Source organism: Sinocyclocheilus anshuiensis, unplaced genomic scaffold, assembly GCF_001515605.1.
Source record: "Sinocyclocheilus anshuiensis isolate Anshui unplaced genomic scaffold, SAMN03320099.WGS_v1.1 scaffold598, whole genome shotgun sequence".
NCBI lineage: Eukaryota > Metazoa > Chordata > Actinopteri > Cypriniformes > Cyprinidae > Sinocyclocheilus > Sinocyclocheilus anshuiensis.
Genome location: NW_015547660.1, coordinates 395,202 through 416,257, shown reverse-complemented (window position 1 = coordinate 416,257; position 21,056 = coordinate 395,202). Strand labels below are relative to the sequence as shown.

Below are 21,056 nucleotides of genomic sequence, written 5' to 3'. Positions count from 1 at the left end.
CCCCCCCCCTTGTAAATTGTACATTTGTAATTTTCCAGGCCTGAAAAACATAATAATTGTATAAAAATTCAAATTCTGGTCACGCTCAGCTCTAAAATATATGTTTGGCTAGAAATTGTTACATTTTTTAACGTATACAAATGGACTAAAATGAATTTTACATTTAAGTCTATATAATTCAGTTAATTTTGCTATCTAAAGTTAAAAATGCTTTTGTTATACATTTTAAATTCCCAGTAATTTAAAGTAAAATAAAACAAAATGCACACTTTTTTTCTGGTCATGATCAGCTCTGAACTGGCCAGAAATTAACTGGCTAGATATTGTTATTATTTTAGGCAAATGAATGGACTACAATTCATTTTACATGTAGAACTATATTAATTTTTGCGTATGTCACTTTACATGTCTTCCCGTGGATCGTTCTTGAGCAGAAAGGCTGCAAAGTGGACCAGACTTTATGTAGTTGTCATAATGTTGTCTATTAAAATCACTGTTGCCATGACACTAGCAAAATTAAGTGCAGATCCAGACTGACCTAAAACCCGACTGCCCTAGAAAAAGCTTGACCTGCACATGAAAGGCATTTATTTCTGTGCTCAAGTGTTTGTTTGAGTGGCAGGTGGATGGTGTGCCGCACTCTGGTCAGGCCGGGCGAACGGTAAATATCAAGCATTCCTCAGTGGCAGGTGTTTAAATTAATGCAAGACCTCACTGAAGAAGTTCACTTTGAAACATGGCAGATTTTAGCTTATGATCTGGGCCCGGTTGCATGAAAGTCCTTAAGTAATTTGACTTAGGGATATCCCTGAGGGGGAAAAATCCCTGAGGTAAGGGATTTCTTTAGCAGCGTTGCAACAAACGTCTTAACTGTCACCCTTACCTAAGTGCTTCTACTAAGCGTTTCACGGTAGTTTTTTAGCAGCGTTGCAACAAACGTCTTAACTGTCACCCTTACCTAAGTGCTTATACTAAGCGTTTCACGGTAGTTTCTGGCAACATACGGCAATGGGCGCCACGGTTACTATAGTTACTACATCTCACAATAAACAGATATGTATACATATCTATGACAATAAACAGAACATAATGAAATACAAACCTAACCAACTAAAACACAGACAAACATTAAATAAACATGAGCGCTGCCCGTTTCTGCGCTGCTTTGTGTACAGTCGTTACAGAGGAAACCGCTTTGTTTCTGCAGTGAAAGCGCCTCCTGCTGACCAATGACAGAACATTTCCCAAATGTGAAAATTAACCCATGTTTTGACGCTGCAAACACGCAGAGATGTAAATGTGAACAGGTGGACCGACAAGATAATGCATTATAAAAATATAAACAATTAAGACAAATTATATTTATATTGTTATTTAATTAATGTAATAATTTTAATAATTTAACAGTTAAATAATTAAGGGGAATACTTAATGGCAGCCTTAAGGTTCCTTAAGTTGACTCTTAGGTTTTTTTCTTGTAACCCAAGTTTCACTAAGGGCTCCCTTAACCTTATAACTAAGGGATTTCTTAGCTTAAGGGCTTTCATGCAACCGGGCCCTGACCTCCTGTCAGCAGATATGAATCCCTCAATGCTAAATGCCACATTATCTGAACATGTTTCTTGAGCTCTCAGATGTTTCTCACAGTAGTGAAGATCCGGATGAAGACTGATTGCGCAGTGTTTCATTTATCCCTCTGTGTCTGCAGTGCAGAAAAACTACTGAGCTTGTGGTTTTTGGGAATTCTTACTGTAGCCCAATGCTTAATTTTCCACCTGGCATTCTCATGAATAGAGTTCAAATGGTGTTGCAATATGTTTTTGTATTGCATACATTCCAGTAAAGGGAAATAACACCATGTTCCTTTAGAGAGAGGATGACTACAGTTTCTATGTTTGAACTCAGACTTTATACTTACACTTATCAGAGTGGATGCTGGTGTTTCAACAGTATATTTTTCCACTTGTACTCATTCTGTTCCGACTATTCTGTCTCTCTGGCCTGTGACTCATGTAGTCATGTTGTGTTTATGTATATTGTGTTTGTTACATTGTTTGTTTTGTTTAGTTTGTTCAACTGATGTATTTTTCTATCATTAACATATATTAATATATTATCATTAATATAATATTAATATTAATATAATTCATCTTTGTTGTTTTTGTAAGCATTTAAAGTAGGGTTGCACAATTAATTGAAGTAAAACTGAAATCGCGAAATTAGTGTGATTATCAAATAACAAATCTATGCACAAAGTGAAGCGCAGCACTGTGTTCACTTACACTTGAGCAGCTCATGATCCGCCAGTGTTTTTTAGCATCTCAGAGTGACTCAATTCACAATAAATGAACCACTTGAGCTCCAAGAACATCTGCTCTGAGTTTGAGTTGCTTTAGCGTGCATTTGGGAATGAAACATGCACCAACCATCTTCACAAACTTTTAGTGAGAAGCGCTTATTAAGAAAAGAAAAGCTTTCAGGACTCTGTGCAGTTTTTCTGAAAATACAAAAGCTTGATTGTTTTTATTACATAATTAATATATTATTTTTCATAAATACTGTAACAATACTTGCAATAATAATATTTCTTATTTTGTTTAATATTTTCATTTAGTAATAATGATATTCATAATAATATTATAAAAATATTTATCACATTGATATTACCATATTGATATACAATCAAAACATTTTGACCCCAAAAAAATACATGCATTTTTAAAACACAATTGTATCAGAAAAACGGCAATTAGATTTCCCCCAAATTGTGCAGCTATTTTCAAGGCATATTTTGGCTTCTCCTTAAAAGAATTCTAATTTAAACGACATTCCACTAAAACTGTGACGTTATTTCATTAATAATGATTAGTGCGTATGGTGAATGAATTATTTGATTCCCTCACTCTCCTAGACAGAAGGAACAGCAGCAGAAAGGGCTGAAAGAGCTTGAACCAATATTAATATTGCAGTGTTGAACTGCATCTATATTTGGAGCTAAATGGTGCGAGGTGAACAAAAATGTTATGTTGGGTTATGATGAGGGTTTGTGCTAATGACCCGTGCTGAGGCTAAAAAGTTCTTTAAGAAAGCCTACATGTGGGCGACTCAGACTATATATTCCCTCTATAATTTAATGCATTTCCTTCTATAATTATCACTACTGTCAATTTTCTTGCCTTTTTCATACCCCGCATTGAAAGTATTCATTATAAAGTGAGAGCAATGCATTTTTCAACCTGCTCTTTAAAAAAAAAAAAAGACTACACTTGCTAGATTTTCGCTCATTTAAGCAGTAATTACTTGAATGAGGTGTTTAAAATGCCTGCTGGTGAAGCCAGATTTCCGAGGCAAAGAATGCAAGGCTGAAAATGCCAACCACTTCTGGCGGTTCATTAAACTATTCCCACAAAACTACATCTAAATCAGGAAATGTTATTGCCAATTAACAGAATGCTCCACTGCCTTTAAAACTATAATGCAAACAATAAAACCACAGTCAGTGAATGGGACTGTCTTTTACACAGAAAGGAGGTGGTTACCATCTACACTTTGAATGCATACTGTAATCTATTTTTATGAAGCGTCATGTAGTTCCAGACATTTGATTTTGCCAGAAAACACAATTTCAGTCCACTGGTGTATTTGTTCAAGCGATTAAGCTGTAGGCCGAGAAGGAAAGTCGTGACACGAGTGAACTCACAGTAAACTAAAGTAAACACCTTCTAGAGTTACAGCGTTCAGTAACATGAGCGTCAGGGAATCTGTGTGGTCCGGTCTAATCTCAAACGCTTCAGGTATTCAGAAAAGAAAGGGGGGCATGAACTTGGTGCCAATTCATAACATTCTTTTATTTATAAGAATCAATTACTTGGAGGGAAAACGGGCTGCTTGTTAAATCTCAACAGAGAGTGCCTCTCCTGTGGAGCGTCTGATAATGAGACCACACACAGAGAGCGTATCCCGCTCCTGACAGACTCCGGATCCTCCCTAACGCATCAGACACACTCCAGCATCATGTTGTGTGCTCCGGTGGATGCATGAGAAACGTATGAGACGGCGTCGGATATCCAGCTACTGAAAATACATGTGACGCTACTGAGAGCTCTTCAGTCAACCTATCTGCCACTACAGTAAACAGTTATGGCAAACCTATGACAATGATATCGTGCAACAGCCTCTTTGAAGCCCAATGACGAGAACAAACTCACTCTCAAACTACTTAAATATTTGTGTATTTTGCATTTAACAGTTTTTTTTTCTATGTGCATTATATCTTTAAATGAATAGTTTTATATTTCTCCATCACATGATTGACAGGACTAAAGCCGTTAAGCCATTTTGTAACCGTTGTCTTTTTGTCTTCAAATCAAACTTTGTAATGTTGTGTTTCACCTGGTTTGGTTTGGTTCATGGCTTATAAACAGAGATATAAAAAAAAAAACTATGGTCTGTACTCACTGTTGTACTCGATAACTTTCTCAAGTCAAATGCAATTATTCATGAAATATAAAAATAAACCAAAAACTCGCTAAATGCCAGTTACCCAAATAAATCTCTAAAGACGATTCCCTGATCCTGTGTTCATAAAGATTTTTTAAATATTTTTGATCGAAGTCTCTTTTGCTTACCAAGGCTGCATCTAGTTGAACAAAAATACAGTAAAAACACTAATACTGTGAAATATTATTACAGTTTAATACAGCTGTTTTCTATGTGAATATATGTTAAAATGTAATTTATTCATGTGACGTAAAGCTGAATTTTCAGCATCATTACGCCAGTCTTCAGTCTCACATGATCTTCAGAAATCATTCTAATATGCTGATTTGCTATTCAAGAAACATTTCTGATTATTATCAATGTTGGAAACAGTTGTGCTGCACAATATTTCTGTGGAAACCGTGATACATTTTATTTTTCAGGATCCACAGATGAATAGAAAGTTCAAAAGAACAGCATTCATTTGAAATAGAAATCTTTTGTACTGATTTGAATTTGTTCTTACTAATTAAAAATATACATTTCCTTTCTTAAAAGATCTTACTGACCCCAAATGAATGGTTAAATGTAATGGTTAAATGTATAGCTCAGACACTCCAAATGAAGAGTGTTCAGGCTGTAATATTTGAAAAGCTGAACATGTATCTGATGTGTAAATCATGACTCACATGCTGCGTGAGGAGGCTGATGTGACTGGATGTGCTGTACTGACGAGCCGCCTGTTTCTCCACTAGTTTGCGCAGAGCAGATACGATGGCCAGCTGGTTGGACTGAGCCTGGGCCGACAGCGAGTCCGTCTCTTTCAGCAAACCAGCAGAACCAGGTCTGGACTTACTCAGACTGGGCTTCTGACTCACTGTGGGACAGAACAGAGATAAACTGGAAATAAAGTATGAGAAACATAATCCACAGGCACACATTGGGTGAAGGGGAAGGTTATCAGTTTCAAGTGGATTAATTAATTAAGATTAATTACTTTACAATTAATCCAGAACGTGGCAGCAAGATTAATCTTTAATGAGCCGAAAAGAATGCACGTCACACCTCTGTTTATCAATTTGCACTGGCTACCAATAGCTGCTCACATTAAATTCAAGGCATTAATGTTTGCCTACAAAACCACCACTGGCTCTGCACCCCTTTACCTAAATTCATTACTTCAGACTTATATGCCATCTAGAAGCTTGCGTTCTGCAAGTGAACGTCGCTGCTGGTCATATATTCTCTATATAACCATGCATGTGACAAATAAAAAAAAATCTTGAATCTTGAATGTTTATTCTTCTTTAAAAAAACACCCCTTTTAGACTTGCACTCTATTTATTCACTAACTGCTTGTTTTCTTTAAAAAAAACCTAACACTTGCTTCTCTAATCTTTTTGTATTCTATCTATTTGTTTTCTTTTTTATCTATTATACAATTAACAAAAGCAAAAAAGGCCTCTAACACTAGCTTGCTCTATTCTTTTCCTATTCTATCTTTTTATTTTAATTATTTTTTTTTTCGTTTTCTTTTTATTTATTATATGATTTAAAAACCCTTGCTACATGTACTGCGTTAAGCTAACTGAGACTTGTTATAGCACTTGCATATCATTGCTCTTTTGTTGATTTTGATTGCTTCTATTGTCCTCATTTGTAAATCGCTTTGGATAAAAACGTCTGCTAAATGTCTAAATGTAAAAGTAAGTGGTCAGATTACCGTGTCCTGCGGAGGACGGCCGTGCTGATCTCTGGATGGAGAGGTGCGTGGCTCTGGGTAGGACACAGGTGGGATGGATCGGTCGAGACGTTTCTTGGGCAGCTGTTGATGCAGTAGATTCGCTGCGTGCGGAGGCCCATTTGACACACACAGACGAGCTGTTGGCCAGTGGATGTGGCGGCGGCTGGACGTAAGGCGGCGGGAGGCAGTGCTGTAAGACGATGTGTTCACACTCCAGAGCTGCAGCGTTCGGCTGATCGCTGCCTGTTCTCTTGTTTCTGACAGCAGAAGTGTGAGTCTTGCTTGCTCTTGATTCGGTCTCTGCGGCAGTCGAAGGATTGGGTAGCACTTCAATAGCGGTGCAGTCTCCACTTTGGCTTTTCCTTTGGATGTGTCCATTTTGCAATGAGTTGCATTTGGTTTTGTTACAATGTTTAGTTGCACTACAGTTTTCTGTGCTTTGGGTTAATTTACTTTGGTCCTGGTTTCCGGTTTGAGCTGCAGTACTGTCTGTGTTTTGGATCTTGCTGATTGCATCTGCGTTGTCTAAACCATCAGAGGCGTCTGTGTTGATACACGCAGCTGCTTCAAGAAAGAGAAAATACATGAGTTTGTTATTATCAGGAAATTATTACATCCTGAAAAACAAACATCTTTCTTGCAAATCTTGCAAATTGCCATAGCGGACTCAACTCTATCACCAACATTAACCAAAATTTACAGAATCTAAAAAAAACATTAGTATTAGTGATACTAATAAATAAATGATCCTGATCACCCTGTTCGGATATATTTCACAATCATGACTGGCTGTACACTGGCTTCTACTTATTACATTTTAACATGCACGCTTACAATTACTAGCTTATTTTATGAGGAATTGTGTCATATCACTGCACTATTAATTATCATTTAAGCAATCATAAAACACTTTCACAAAGTTAGTATATGTTTACAGTACTTGATAACTATGTTATGTTGGTATTAAGGTCACAATAACAATAGGGCTCTGTTTACTTTCATTTATATTTCACAATTCACAATATTTCACAAACAATTACAAAGAAACAGCAAGTTTGTAAAGTGTGAATGCTGGAATCTGGAGATGCACGCTTAAGCAAAGGTGTTTCATCTGCTGTGTATCAACAATCATGTTTGGAGAAATATGACCTGCAAATTTACACAGCACTAATGCATTTCACCAAAAGAGGGTCTACAAGTTACAGACTCTTCTAAATTGTTATGAAAGTCTTTCCTTTAGGGTTTACATTGCTTTTTATTCAAGAAAACATCGAGTGACCAGGGGCAGTCAAGGCACAAAAAAGACCAAAACGCCATAGAAGAACCATGTAACAGTAGTACATATGCATTTGATTCTTCTGCAGGACACAACAGAAGGTATTTTAAAGAACCTTGGGGTCCAAACAGCATTGGAGCCCAGTGACTTTAACTATATGGACAAAAAACATTTTTCAAATCAAAATATCTTCTTTTGTGTTACAGAGAAGCAAGTGAGTGAGTGAAGGAAATGTTTGAGTGAACTATTTATTTTTTTTTTTAAGTTTATTTGTACTCTTAAAAACTCCAAAATCTCATTTGCGATCATGTTCACGTTCAAATGACTCCTAGTACCTAAAGATCACACGCAAGTTTGAATGTGTGTGATGGAGAATGAGATAATCAATGAATGATACTCTCAGTCTGTCACCTCACACTCACAGCATCTAACCATAAACTAACCCTTTAATAAAGCAAAAACTTTCATATTTGTTCTGTTACATATGTGACCCTGGAGCACAAAACCAGTCTTAAGTATCAATTTTTCAAAATTGAGATTCATACATCATCCAAAAGCTGAATAAATAAGCTTTCCATTGATGTATGGTTTGTTAGGATCGGACAATATTTGGCTGAGATACAACTATTTGAAAATCTGGAATCTGAGGGTGCAAAAAAAATCTAAATATTGAGAAAATCATCTGTAAAGTTGTCCAAATGAAGTTCTTAGCAATGCATATTACTAATAAAAAATGAAGTTTTGATATATTTATGGTAGGAAATTTACTAAATATCTTCATGGAACATGATCTTTACTTAATATCCTAATGATTTTTGGCATAAAAGAAAAATCAATCATTTTGACCCATACAATGTATTTTTGGCTATTGCTACAAATATACCCCAGCGCCTTAAGACTGCTTTTGTGCTCCAGGGTCACATATAATAAATAAAACCTCTAAAATACTGAAATTATAGGGATAGTTTACCCAAATTCACTCATATCATTCCAAACTCATAAGACTTTGGTAAAACTTCAAAACACAAATTAAGATATTTGTAATGAAGCCTGAGAGATTTCTGTCCCTCCAATGAAAGTCCATGTAACCAAAACTTAAAAGATCCAAAAAGTCATAAAAATATCTTAATTTGTGTTTCGTTTTATGGGTTTGGAATGACATGGAGGAGAGTAAATGATAACAGACTTTTCATTTTTGGGTGAACTATTCCTTTCAGACCACCATCTGTTATTGAAACACACTTTTATGACGTGTATTGTGTCATATTTCATGCGCGGCTGATGAGATGGCATGTGCATATAAAACATGAGGACATGTCACTCACTCTCTCTGTTCTCATCGCTGTTCCTCTCGACTCTGCTGCTGTCACACTTTGTGCCCAGAAACACGCTGGCAGACTTATTCTTCTGCGTGTAGAACGTAAGGACTTCCTCCAAGTCATTTTCACTGGAAGAACAAGCAAAATGACCACTGAAAAACATGGCTATTGCATTCGTCCTAGTAGAGCGATGTGCTCTAGATGCATCACACTGACCTCGCCTCCAGAATAAACTCCTGGAAAACATTGGAGTTGATGCAGCGTTCCTCATCTGGAATCTTGTCCAAACTCTCCACCATTTGCTTGGTTTCCTGAGGGTTATTACACAAAGTTGCCTTAAAGAGGTCATGCATTGCATTTCTTTTCTTTTCTTTTATAATGATCCATGAGGTCCACTTATAATGTTACAAACACTGTCATAATTAACTAACTTAAGACTAACTTACCGATGACTTAGAACACCTAAGCAATCATTTAGCAGCACCCTAGCAACCATCCAAACCCAGACAGCAAGGCATTTCTAACGGTTTTCAAACTACTCAAGGCTTACATAACTATCAAGCCTCTGCCAAAATGCCAGAGCAAACTGCACAGGACCTATAAAAGCTTCAAACGTACCTTCAAACTATTTCAGCTTTGGTCAAGCCAGCACACTCAAAGTCTGTATTGATAAATTGCTGTTTGCTAGTTTTCACTTGTTACTTGATTTTATTCATTATCGGCCTGCTGATCCACAAACCTGGTTATAGAGCTGTATGAAGTTTCCGAGCTGATGGGAGAGGATGCGCTGGCGGTCTGACAGACACAGCTGACGGCTGGGCTCCTCTAGACACATGTCCTGACGCAGGTTACTGCTGGCTCTCTTCAGAAAGCGGACGACCAGCTCCTGCAGAATCACACGGTCAACAGCACACATCCCACACTGTCTTTAGCACTCACATTAATAAAGTAGCTATAAAATAGACATATTAGACCAGTATCAAAGGTGCACTGACGTTCAACGTTTCTGTAACACCACAACAAACATCAAATAAATCATGTTTGCTACAGACGAAAGGCCATCATTTACATGTTGCTAGCTTGCTTTGATATACAACTGTGTGCTGCTATTATGAAGCACACATTTACATTTATGCATTTAGACATTTGCTTTAGACAAAAGCGACTTACAAAAGACTTACAAATGTGCATCATGGGGTTGTTTTAGATAAGCTGGTAAAGATATGGGCTAGTAAACATGAAGGTTCCCCATCACCACTGTTCCTCTGAACAAGACACCTTCATAAGGCGCTTGTGCTGTTTCGTAATTGTTGGTTGTACATATGTGCCAGATAATGTATATCAAATGCCAAAAATCACACACACACAAAAAAAAAAAACTAACAAAGAGTAGTAAACATTAATGTAACATTAATACTTTGCACACATTAAATCATAAATAAATAAAAAATGAGAATATATTTTAAAAACGGCATACTACTTTTTTTTTCTTTTCTTTTTTACAAATATTAAAAACATTATTGTTTATTTATTAATTATTTGTAACATTTTTAGACTATATAACATTTTATCATTTTGAATGAAAGAAGTGTGAAAAAGCACTTTTTCCTCAGTAGCCAAGACCCAAAATCATGGATTCATGCATGTTTAGTGAATAAGCATGAACTGATAAAAATGTATGCTTTTAATGCATTTAAAAAAACAAAAAAGCATCTGTAAAATGCATACATGTAAGTGTAAATACCCTTGGAGGGTACTTGAGAAACTGATATAAAAAATGCATTATTTTATTTTGGGTCTGAGCAGCTGCGTTTTAACCATGAAATGTCATAATCATAAAAATCATAACTGAGAGAAAATTCATATGCACATTCCACAACATATTAAAGTGTTGGCATTTCCAAAAACCCAACAATCAATGCAAGTCAAATTGACCCACAACATTAAATTATGTCATTTTGAGACTTATTTTCGTCAGATACTACGTGAAGTAGATATTTCAATAAAATCAGACATGGTTTACCATCTGATCGTGCTCCTTCTGTGTCCAGGCCGGTCCCATGTTGGCTTTGCTCTCGGCCAGCAGGCGCAGCTGCACACGGTGCAGGTAAGAGGAGAAGGCCATGCGTGCTTGAACTTTACTGAAGGAGGGAGGCACGAGAACAAAAAGCCATGAAATAAGAAAGCAGAAAAGAGCAGAAGAAACTAAGAGGGTGCAAAATACAACCTATTTCCAGTTTAATATGCAGAGGCAACTAGAATTAAGCCCTTTGTAGGTTGATTCCTTTGAGAACATAAACACTGTGATGCTGTTCGACCAGTATCAGATTAGGGGAGTGTTCAGGAAACGCTTCATTATTTTTAGTTATTTCTGTTACAAAACTGAAATTACACGCTTCAGCTTTAATGTCTCCATCTTGTAAACCTGCTTCATGTTGTTTGGCTCCACTTTGAAGACTTTAGTGTAAATTACAGCATTCTGGGAAATTAAGTGTTTATTCACTTACAGTTAAATTGATGAAGCTTAATGGCATGCATGTTTATGTGCATAAATTTATGCCAACATGTTTATAGTTCAGTCATAAATGAAAAGAAAAAAAAAACTTAGAACTACACTTAAAGCAGTTATATAAATGTATTTGTAGGAATTAATTGCAGTGAAATTTACACACCACAAAGATTTTTGGCTGAAAACACAATAAAACACCATTTTATATTATACACAATAAAACACATTTGCTCTGTAAAGATTGTGTTTGTATGACATAAGCTGCTATGTAATCATAATCTGTATATATACTACTGTTTAAAACAAAAGTTTTGGATCAGTAAGATAAAAAAAAAAAAAAAATAATAATAATAAAGTATAATGTATATTAAAGTATATTAAAATAGAAAAATGTTCTTTTAAATGGTAATAATATTTCACAATATTACTGTTTTACTGTATTTTTTATTTAAAAAAATGCGGCCTTGATGAGCACAAGAGACTTGTTTTAATTAAAAACTTACTGATCCCAAACTTTTGAACGGTAGTGTAAGCATGTGCCAAAAATAAGTATTACACTGATCAACACTGTCATATTCATAACACACTTGACAAAACATTGTCGGCGCTTATATGTTATTTAGGTGTAATCAGAAATATGCTTCATAATTCAAATCAGTAATCCAAACAAAATAATCCTGCATTTCATTGGCTCTGTACTTGTACTCTGCACAATGACAATAAAGTTGAATCTAATCTAATCTAATCTAATCTAATCTAATCTAACTGATCAACACTGTCATATTCATAACACACTTGACAAAACATTGTCGGCGCTTATATGTTATTTAGGTGTAATCAGAAATATGCTTCATAATTCAAATCAGTAATCCAAACAAAATAATCCTGCATTTCATTGGCTCTGTACTTGTACTCTGCACAATGACAATAAAGTTAAATCTAATCTAATCTAATCTAATCTAATCTAATCTAATCTAATCTAATCTAATCAAAGGTCAATGAAATTGGGTGTGCAGAATTTGCATAGCTGGCCACACCCCGGACATCCGGGTATAAATAGGGCAGTGTGGCATCTGCTCACCCGTTCTGTTCTGAGGAGTCGAGAAGCGTCTCAACCCACTCAGAGGCAATTCGGAGTTGTGGCATGAAGGACACAACGTCTCCATTGTGTCCATCAGGGAACGAGGGTTACCATACGTAACCGAGACGTTCCCTTTCTGTCGTTCACTCCGACATTGTGACGAGTGTATGACACTAGGGGTCCCTATACTAAATGCCTTTCATGCTTGCCGCACTCACAGCCTGTCTCGTAATGCTCGTTTATACTCGCACCCTGCTCCGCACCGCAAGTCTCCACGAGCGCATCTGACAGTATGGATGAGGCTTGACACACGCACGCAACCTGTGTCGACTCGCGCCTCGATGTTGACAAGCCAACATGTCACAACCAAATGCACCTCTCCTCCTCGTAACCTTCCAACACCCAAGACTTAAGACCTCACTATCCAACATCCGGGAGAGCCGCCATAGAGGCAGAGGGCCCCTCAGCCGGAGCCTTTTCCCATAGTAATACTCACCATAATACATCCTACCCAATGGGGAGGTAACATGTGAAGATCCACCTATGGACTTACAGAGGAAGTACCACATAGGGAAGGTACTGGGGTGGTCTCCGCATAAGGGGAGATCTACCAAGACCCAGATCCTATCGACAGAATGTCTGTCTAGGGGAACACTGAGCCTCAGGGGTAATAGCAAGTTCCTCCGTCGAACTTCGCTAAGAAAAAGTGCTTATGTGATGGAAGGGTAGTCCAGAGTTCATGAAAGGAACCTGAGCTGGACTGAATAAGCGCATAATTACCCTGGGGGGAGTAGCGCTGGTAGCAAGCTCTACACCCTGCCAGTCTCATGAGTCAAAGAACTGACGTTCAGAACTCTAGAATAGGGCTGTGCGATTAATCGAAATCGAATCGAAATTGCGATTTGAGACGTTGCGATTTCCTAATCGCAAAGCCTGCGATGTGGACGCAATATTACTCTGTTCCAGAGCATATGCATGACTTCCAACCTTGAGTTGCAATCTTACTTGCCCTGGGCAAGAGTGAGCGCACCTCCGTTCTCCCCAATCAGCACTGCTCTAGCCAACTGTGTAAACACCCACCATTAAAAAAGGAGGGGAAAGCGCTAAATGCAAGATTTACACCCTACCAGCCATCTGAGTATAAGAGCTAGGGCTCAAAACTCTAGATGAAACTGGTTCCATTTATAGATTATAAAATCTAGCAAATGTATTAGGTGTAGCCCAACCTGCAGCTCTACAGATATCTGGCTAGAGAGGCCCCATTCACCAGGGCTGCTGATGCAGCCATTCCCCTGGTAGAGTGAGCCCTCACTCCCAGTGGGCAAGGTAGGCCTCTGGCCTGATAGGCCGTTAGGATCGCATCCACAATCCAGTGGGAGATCCTTTGTCTGGAGACAGCATTCCCCTTCTGCTTTCCTCCAAAGCAAACAAAGAGTTGTTCAGAATGTCTGAAACTCTGAGTGCGATCTAGGTATGTGCGTAGGGCTAGCACTGGGCACAACAGAGACAGGTTGAGGTCCCCTTCTTGGAAGGGGATAGCTTGCAATGTTACCACCTGGTCCCTGACAGCAGTGGTGGGAACCTTGGGCACATATCCAGGCCGAGGTCTCAGGACAACGTGAGAGTCTGCCGGCCCAAACTCCAGGCATGATTCATTAACGGAGAGGGCTTGGAGATCCCCCACCCTCTTGACAGAAGTGAGCGCAGTCAGGAGGGCTGTCTTCATAGAGAGGGCACTGAATTCAACTGACTGAAGGGGCTCAAATGGATCTCTGTAAGGCCTGCAAGACCACAGTGAGATCCCAAGAGGAAATGAGACGTGGCCTCGGAGGGTTCAACCTCCGGGCGCCTCTGAGGAACCTAATAACCAGATCGTGCTTCCCCATCGATCTGTCTCCCACGTCGTCGTGGTTAGCCGCAATTGCGGCCACGTACACTTTAAGTGTAGAAGCAGACAGGTGCCTGTCTAGGCCTCCTTGGAGGAAGGAGAGCACAGATCCGATGCCACATCTCTGAGGGTCCTTCCCCTGGGAAGAACACCAATTCACGAAAACGCACCACTTCAGGTCATACAGCCGCCTCGTCGAGGGGGCTCTGGCCTGAATAATGGCATTTACCACTGCTGGTGAAAGGTCTCTGGGTTCCTCCTTGTCGTATCCAGGGACCAAAAATAAAGGTTCCAGATATCCGGGCGCGGATGCCAAATTGTGCCCTTCCCCTGAGAAAGGAGGTCCTTCCTCAGGGGAATTTGGCAGGGAGGAACTGATGCCATGAGCACGAGCTCCAAGAACCAGGTCCTGTTGGGCCAATAAGGGGCCTGACTTTGCACAGTGTCTGTGCAATGAGGCTCACTGGGGGAAATGCATACTTGAGTAGGCCCCTGGGCCAGCTGTGAGCCAGGGCATCCGTGCCAAGGGGAGCCTTGGTCAGGGAGTACCACAACTGGCAATGGGTTGATTCCGACGAAGCAAACAGGTCCACCTGTGCCAGGCCGAACCGACTCCAAATCAACTGAACCGTTTGGGGGTGAAGCCTCCACTCGCCCCTGAGCGAGACCTGTCACGAGAGGAGATCCGCTACATGATTGAGGTCACCCGGGATATGAGTGGCATGCATAGACCTGAGTCTGTGCTGGCTTCAAAGTAAGAGATGGCAGGCGAGTTGTGACATGCGATGGGAGCGAACACCACCCTGGTGGTTGATGTATGCAACCGTCGCTGTGTTGTCCGTTCAGATCAAGGGTCGAAACCTCCTCAAGGCCAAAAGCACTGTCAACAACTCAAGGCAATTGATATGCCAATGTAGCCGAGAGCCTGCTGGCAAAGTGAATCGCACAGCCGAGCCGAATGGTTCTGAGGGGAATTTGGCAGGGAGGAACTGATGCCATGAGCACGAGCTCCAAGAACCAGGTCCTGTTGGGCCAATAAGGGGCCTGACTTTGCACAGTGTCTGTGCAATGAGGCTCACTGGGGGAAATGCATACTTGAGTAGGCCCCTGGGCCAGCTGTGAGCCAGGGCATCCGTGCCAAGGGGAGCCTTGGTCAGGGAGTACCACAACTGGCAATGGGTTGATTCCGACGAAGCAAACAGGTCCACCTGTGCCAGGCCGAACCGACTCCAAATCAACTGAACCGTTTGGGGGTGAAGCCTCCACTCGGTTCAGTTGAAGTAAGAGATGGCAGGCGAGTTGTGACATGCGATGGGAGCGAACACCACCCTGGTGGTTGATGTATGCAACCGTCGCTGTGTTGTCCGTTCAGATCAAGGGTCGAAACCTCCTCAAGGCCAAAAGCACTGTCAACAACTCAAGGCAATTGATATGCCAATGTAGCCGAGAGCCTGCTGGCAAAGTGAATCGCACAGCCGAGCCGAATGGTTCTGAGGAGCCATCGGGAGGGATTGGAGAGACTTAACCAAGCATCCAGATACCCTGCCAACGGTCTCAAAGTTGCCACATGTGCCACCGACGGATGAGGGAACATGAGTTCGCCAGCATGCGTCGTGTTGGCTGAGTGATAGACCCTTTGCATCTGAACGTGAGGAGACAGAGTGTCTGTGTCCAAACAGGTTCTGATGCATGGTTTCAGCGTCTGGATGTCGCAAATGGGAGGGCCAAAAACGCTGTGTGTGTGACCCAGAGAAGAAGGAAATTGCTCTTTTATTGACCAGGTGGTGGCTATCTGCCAGGTGGCAGACAGCCGTGGAGGAGCCGAATCCACCTCCCGTCCCCCCGTCGGAGATGGATCCAGGCTGGCCAGATGGTCCCTCCTCCCTGGGTCGCCCATCTCAGGAATGCTTTGAAGCCTTGTGAAGGGTTCCTGGTGCCGTGATGATGAGCTGGTGTTGCCACCTTCCTGCAAGTGGTGGGCCGTTGGTCAGGCTTGACTGAGCAATCCTCGCAGGGGGCCGTCACCGGTGATGAGCAGACGAGGGCTGCTGACTCGGGGGTGCAGGAGCAGGACCTGACCAACGCCGAGGCAGAATGTGTTTGATGTCCTGGACCACTAAAGTGGACATCGCCCTCCCCAGAGCCTGCGCCGGGACCTTCGTAGCCTGAAGGGCATAGTCAGTCGCCGAGCGCAGTTCCTGCAGTACCTGTGGGTTGGGACCACCCTTGTGCAGCTCTTTCAATGCTTTGGCCTGGTAGGCCTGCAGGATGGCATAGTCAGTCACTGAGCGCAGTTCCTGCAGTACCTGTGGGTTGGGACCACCCTCGTGCAGCTCTTTCAACGCTTTGGCCTGGTAGATCTGCAGGATGGCCATAGCGGGCAGGGCGGATGCAGCTTGTCCAGAAGCCGCATAAGCCTTCGCCACTAGGGACGAAGAGAACTTACAGGCCCTGGACGGGAGTCTCGGGCGGGCCCGCAAGATGGCAGCGTTCTGCGGGCAAAGATGCACCACAATCGCTCTCTCCACCTAGGGAACCTCCGTATAACCCCTCACTGGACCCCCATCGAGGGTGGTGAGGGCAGAGGAGCCGGTGTACCGTGCTCTGGCCGAAAAAAGGGGCCTTCCAAGATTTCGTCAGCTCCTCGTGCACTTCCGGGAAAAAAGGCACTGGGGCCGAGCGCGGCTTAGTTTCGCGCTCAACACCCAGAAACCAATCATCCAGCCGCGCACACTCGGGGAGACCACTCCAGCCCGATGCTCTTGGCTGCCCAGGCAAGCACGGCTGCTATCTCAGCATCAGCCTCAGACTGAGGCTCAGTGCCCGTAGGTGCTTGCTCAGCCAAGTCATCTGCTTCCGATGGCTCAAGCCCGCCCTCCCATACTGCGATTGACAGCTTGTCCTGCTCACGAGCCCCGAATGAGAGATTGAGCCCGCCAAGGGACGAAGCAAGGGAAGAACAGGAAGCTTGTGGAGATTGCCCCGGCGAAACTAATCCCTACTTCCCCATGCTCTTACGCGGCGCACATCACTGCGGCCTCATACCCAGAGCTAGAAGAACCAGAGCGGCAAGCAGCCGCGTTGACTCGTGGTCTTTTGCCGAAGAACCCGAGCCGCGAGCGTAACATGCCGATGGGAAGTGCCTCGCAAGCGGGGCACGAACCATCCACAAGTGCTGCCTCAGCGTGAGCACGGCCCAAACACTGAATACAACGCTCGTGCCGGTCGTCTTTTGAGACGTGCCAACCGCAACCAGAAACACACGGACAGAAAGGCATGATGAAACGCACAATTCCACCGTGTAGCTCTTTCAGAGAAATTGTACTCTTTTTAGAGGAAATTTGCTCTTCTAGAGATCCCCGTTGAAGCACCTAGGGGTACTCTCACAACACTTATCCGTGTATGAGTAGGGAGAGACTGCTGACCGTGCCTTAGATCTAATGACGAGGAATCAAGAGGTGAATGAACGCAACTTCTCCGTGAGTGACGCTGCATTCGGCTCCGAAAAACAGAACGAGTGAGCAGATGCCACGTTGGCCTATTTATACCTGGATGTCCGGGGCGTGGCCAGCTATGCAAATTCTGCACACCCAATTTCATTGGCCTTTTCTCAAAGATGTCAGAGGTGTTTGGATACACTCGACACAACGTCGGAGTCAATGACAGAAAGAGAACATAAAATTAGAATTAAATTCTGCATCCTGTTTGCTGACTCAATTCAAACTGGATGTGAATTCAAAGGCATTCCCAATCACTCTGAATGGTGCCCAGCCCAGGTAAACACTGGCACCATGACAAACACACACAAAAAGGCCTTTTAAGAACACAAATTGCGCATATATACTCATGGCAGGTTGTTTCGGCAGACGGATGACGCACATGTGCACCTCACCACTACCGCCATGCGGTACGTGTTACTGCAAACATAACAACATTCGAGGCAGATATGAGGGTAAGAAATGCCCTCCACGCTGCTCCAACAACCGTGAGCTATTTACATGCTCTGAATGATGAGAAGATAAGCAAGGAAAGTACGACGAAACGGAAAATAAATGTTTCGGAAAAAGCAGTCACACAAAAACAAAGATATACTGTACTGTAACGGCCCCGGTCCCTTCCCGGCCCTGGCAGGCGCAAAGGAATTTCTACAAACTCAGACATGTCATTATAATTCCTCGCTCAAATTACAATTCAGCCTCTTGGACTGCGAGTCTAGAGGAAACTGGAATCTTTATTGCACTTTGGACAGGAGTATGTAATATTCATTAATGTCAGCGTATAAAAAGAGCAGGTCTAAATATTTTTGTAGGGCTATTGCATAACGTGCAGGGGGAGGGAATATGTTTCAACAGCTTCCAGGACTCCTGCAAAATGTTAAACAAAGGAAAGACAGTCTGACTCCAGCAATTAGGCGGCCAATAAGAGTGAGCCATTCTACGCCGAGGTCAGGGCTGATGTGCTGATTGGCCAGCGCGGGAGGAATCTGCTTCCTGTGTGAATGAGACTGTGAAAGTAGCAATGAAAACATGTGAAGGTGCTGGATGAAAAGGACACCACGGCGCAGCCAGAGTCTCAGACTCTCTCAATCCCCAAGCCTCTTTAAGCAGATCCAAGTGTGTGTGTGGGTGTGTGTGTGTTTGTGTGTGTGTGTGTGTGTGAGAGAGAGTGTGTGTGTGTGTGTGTGTGTGTGTGTGTGTGTGTGTGTGTGTGTTTGTGTGTGTGTGTGTGTGTGTGTTTGTGAGTGTGTGTGTGTGGTCGAGAACTGATTCTTAGTCAGAACTGCTTCCGTCTCGTCAATGACTAAGCTTACATGTGCACAAATAATGCGATTATTTCCAATAATCAGAGTAAGGACTTAATCGCATTATGATGTTTACATGTCAAGAGTAAAGCTCTTCACTCCTGTTTACATGCAATTTCCATTATTCATATTATTCTCTAAGAACTGTGTTTTTTTTTTTTTAATTATTAAAATTATTTACATACCCCACTGCACAGCACAAATGATGGACTCAGAAAGATTAGGTGTGTTACTGGCCGCTGTTTTAATTTATTTACATCTAATGCAAAACACTTGTATGGTTGTATTCCATCCTCTGACATTTTTTATTCTGTGTTTTTGTCCATCAATGTACTGCATTGTTTCCTTGGCTCCCCAGAAATGCGATGCTTTCCTCCTCGCCATCGTTTCTAATCTGCGAATTACTGCAGGTGCATGTCACGTCATTCATGTACGTCACAAGCTCAAGCGCACTTTGGTCAGAGGGGCAATACTGCGATTAAGGTGTTTACATGCCTGTATAATTCGATTAAAATCGGTGTACGGCACCTATGTTAATATGATTATGCTTGCTGCGATTATGAGCTTAATTGCATTATTTAGATCGAAGTATTGCCTTTACACGAGGTAAAGTTTAATATTGCCAAAATCTCATTATAATCAAATTAAGAGGGTGCATGTAAACGCACTGAATGATACTGGAAGGAAATACTCCTGCATGGCTACTGAATACGCAGCGCAGACAGAAGTAATGCCATGTTATTTAAGTTGTGAGGTGCAACTGAATGCGATGAGAAATTGTTATTTTGTGCCGTTCAGTCTAAGTAAATAAATTGACAACACATCTGTCAAAACTGCATTACTTTCTTTACACCCTGGAACCTAAAAGAAGATATTTTGAGAAGTATCTGTTTTTTTCCATGCATTAATCACCAAAATTGTGTGGTTACCAACATTCTTCAAAATATCTTCTTTTGTTTTCCACTAAAGAAATAATGAAGAAATAACAGAATGACATGAGTGTGAATAAATGATGACAAGATGATCACTTTTAGGAGAACTCTCTCTTTAACTTCAGAAAAGCACTGAGAAATGCAGGAAAAGTCAAAAACAGGTCAAGATGGCAAGATGGTACGAGCTGACTCAGACATCTGATCAAACTCGGATCCTCTCTACAGAAACCTCTAATCTCCCCCGCAGGAAAGTGTAAGGGCCAGCTCGTTACCCATGATTCTGAGTGTCTACACTGACCTGAGGTCCCATCCTTGCTGGAGAATGTGGAGCAGGTTGACTTTGGGTTGTGAGGTTTGTTCCAGCGCAGTGTTTGTGTGGAGGTGAGGTGATTTCAGCTCTATCTCTCCCTCAACCCCGTCCTCATTCTCACTCATGTGAGGGGACTGAGATGCTTTCAGACCTAAAAACACACATCATATTATCATTTTAAAATACTACAGGACTAGTTTTTAGCTTTGAGGAAGTGATGTGTCATTTAACTTCTGTCATATACCACAACTAAAGCTTTTCCCGTTGTGCTGTCCGACGCACCTTCATTAAGGATTTAAACTTATCCAACTTTCTGTGTAAAAAGTGTTCAAGTGCTGCTGGCTGGCATCTCATTCAATAGCATCTCAATCAATAAGAAGTGGAATCTAATCGTGGAAATGTATGGGATTGGCCACTGTAAAAACAGCATCAGGAAAGATCTACACAATTCAAGCACTTTTATGTAATAAGGGGTTTATAAAAGTAAAAGATGTGGATTTTTCTTTTAATTTTGATTTCAAAGTCATAAAACCTTTTTTTTCTCTCTTGTATGGTTATTATTGATAAATTTAATGCATCCTAATTAAATAATAACATTCATTTAATTAATTTTATTCTTACTTACAGGTGCATCTCAATAAATTAGAATGTCGTGGAAAAGTTCATTTATTTCAGTAATTCAACTCAAATTGTGAAACTCGTGTATTAAATAAATTC

At 41.4% G+C, this 21,056-nt stretch overlaps 1 protein-coding gene across 3 annotated transcripts in view; it reads right to left on the bottom strand.

The window, feature by feature from the left end:
- ttll5 (tubulin tyrosine ligase-like family, member 5) overlaps nt 1-21,056 on the bottom strand; it is a 131,937-nt gene that overhangs the window by 48,382 nt on the left and 62,499 nt on the right. For 2 of the 3 annotated variants that reach the window (XM_016504488.1, XM_016504491.1), the window contains exons 20-26: nt 20,328-20,490; nt 10,842-10,959; nt 9,558-9,704; nt 9,035-9,129; nt 8,825-8,946; nt 6,203-6,784; nt 5,169-5,356 (exon numbers count right to left, since the gene is read on the bottom strand). In XM_016504488.1, coding sequence (XP_016359974.1) covers nt 5,169-5,356; nt 6,203-6,784; nt 8,825-8,946; nt 9,035-9,129; nt 9,558-9,704; nt 10,842-10,959; nt 20,328-20,490 — 1,415 coding nt within the window. Of the gene's footprint in view, nt 1-5,168; nt 5,357-6,202; nt 6,788-8,824; nt 8,947-9,034; nt 9,130-9,557; nt 9,705-10,841; nt 10,960-20,327; nt 20,491-21,056 lie in introns of all 3 variants that reach the window. The other variant, XM_016504490.1, reaches the window with a different exon arrangement.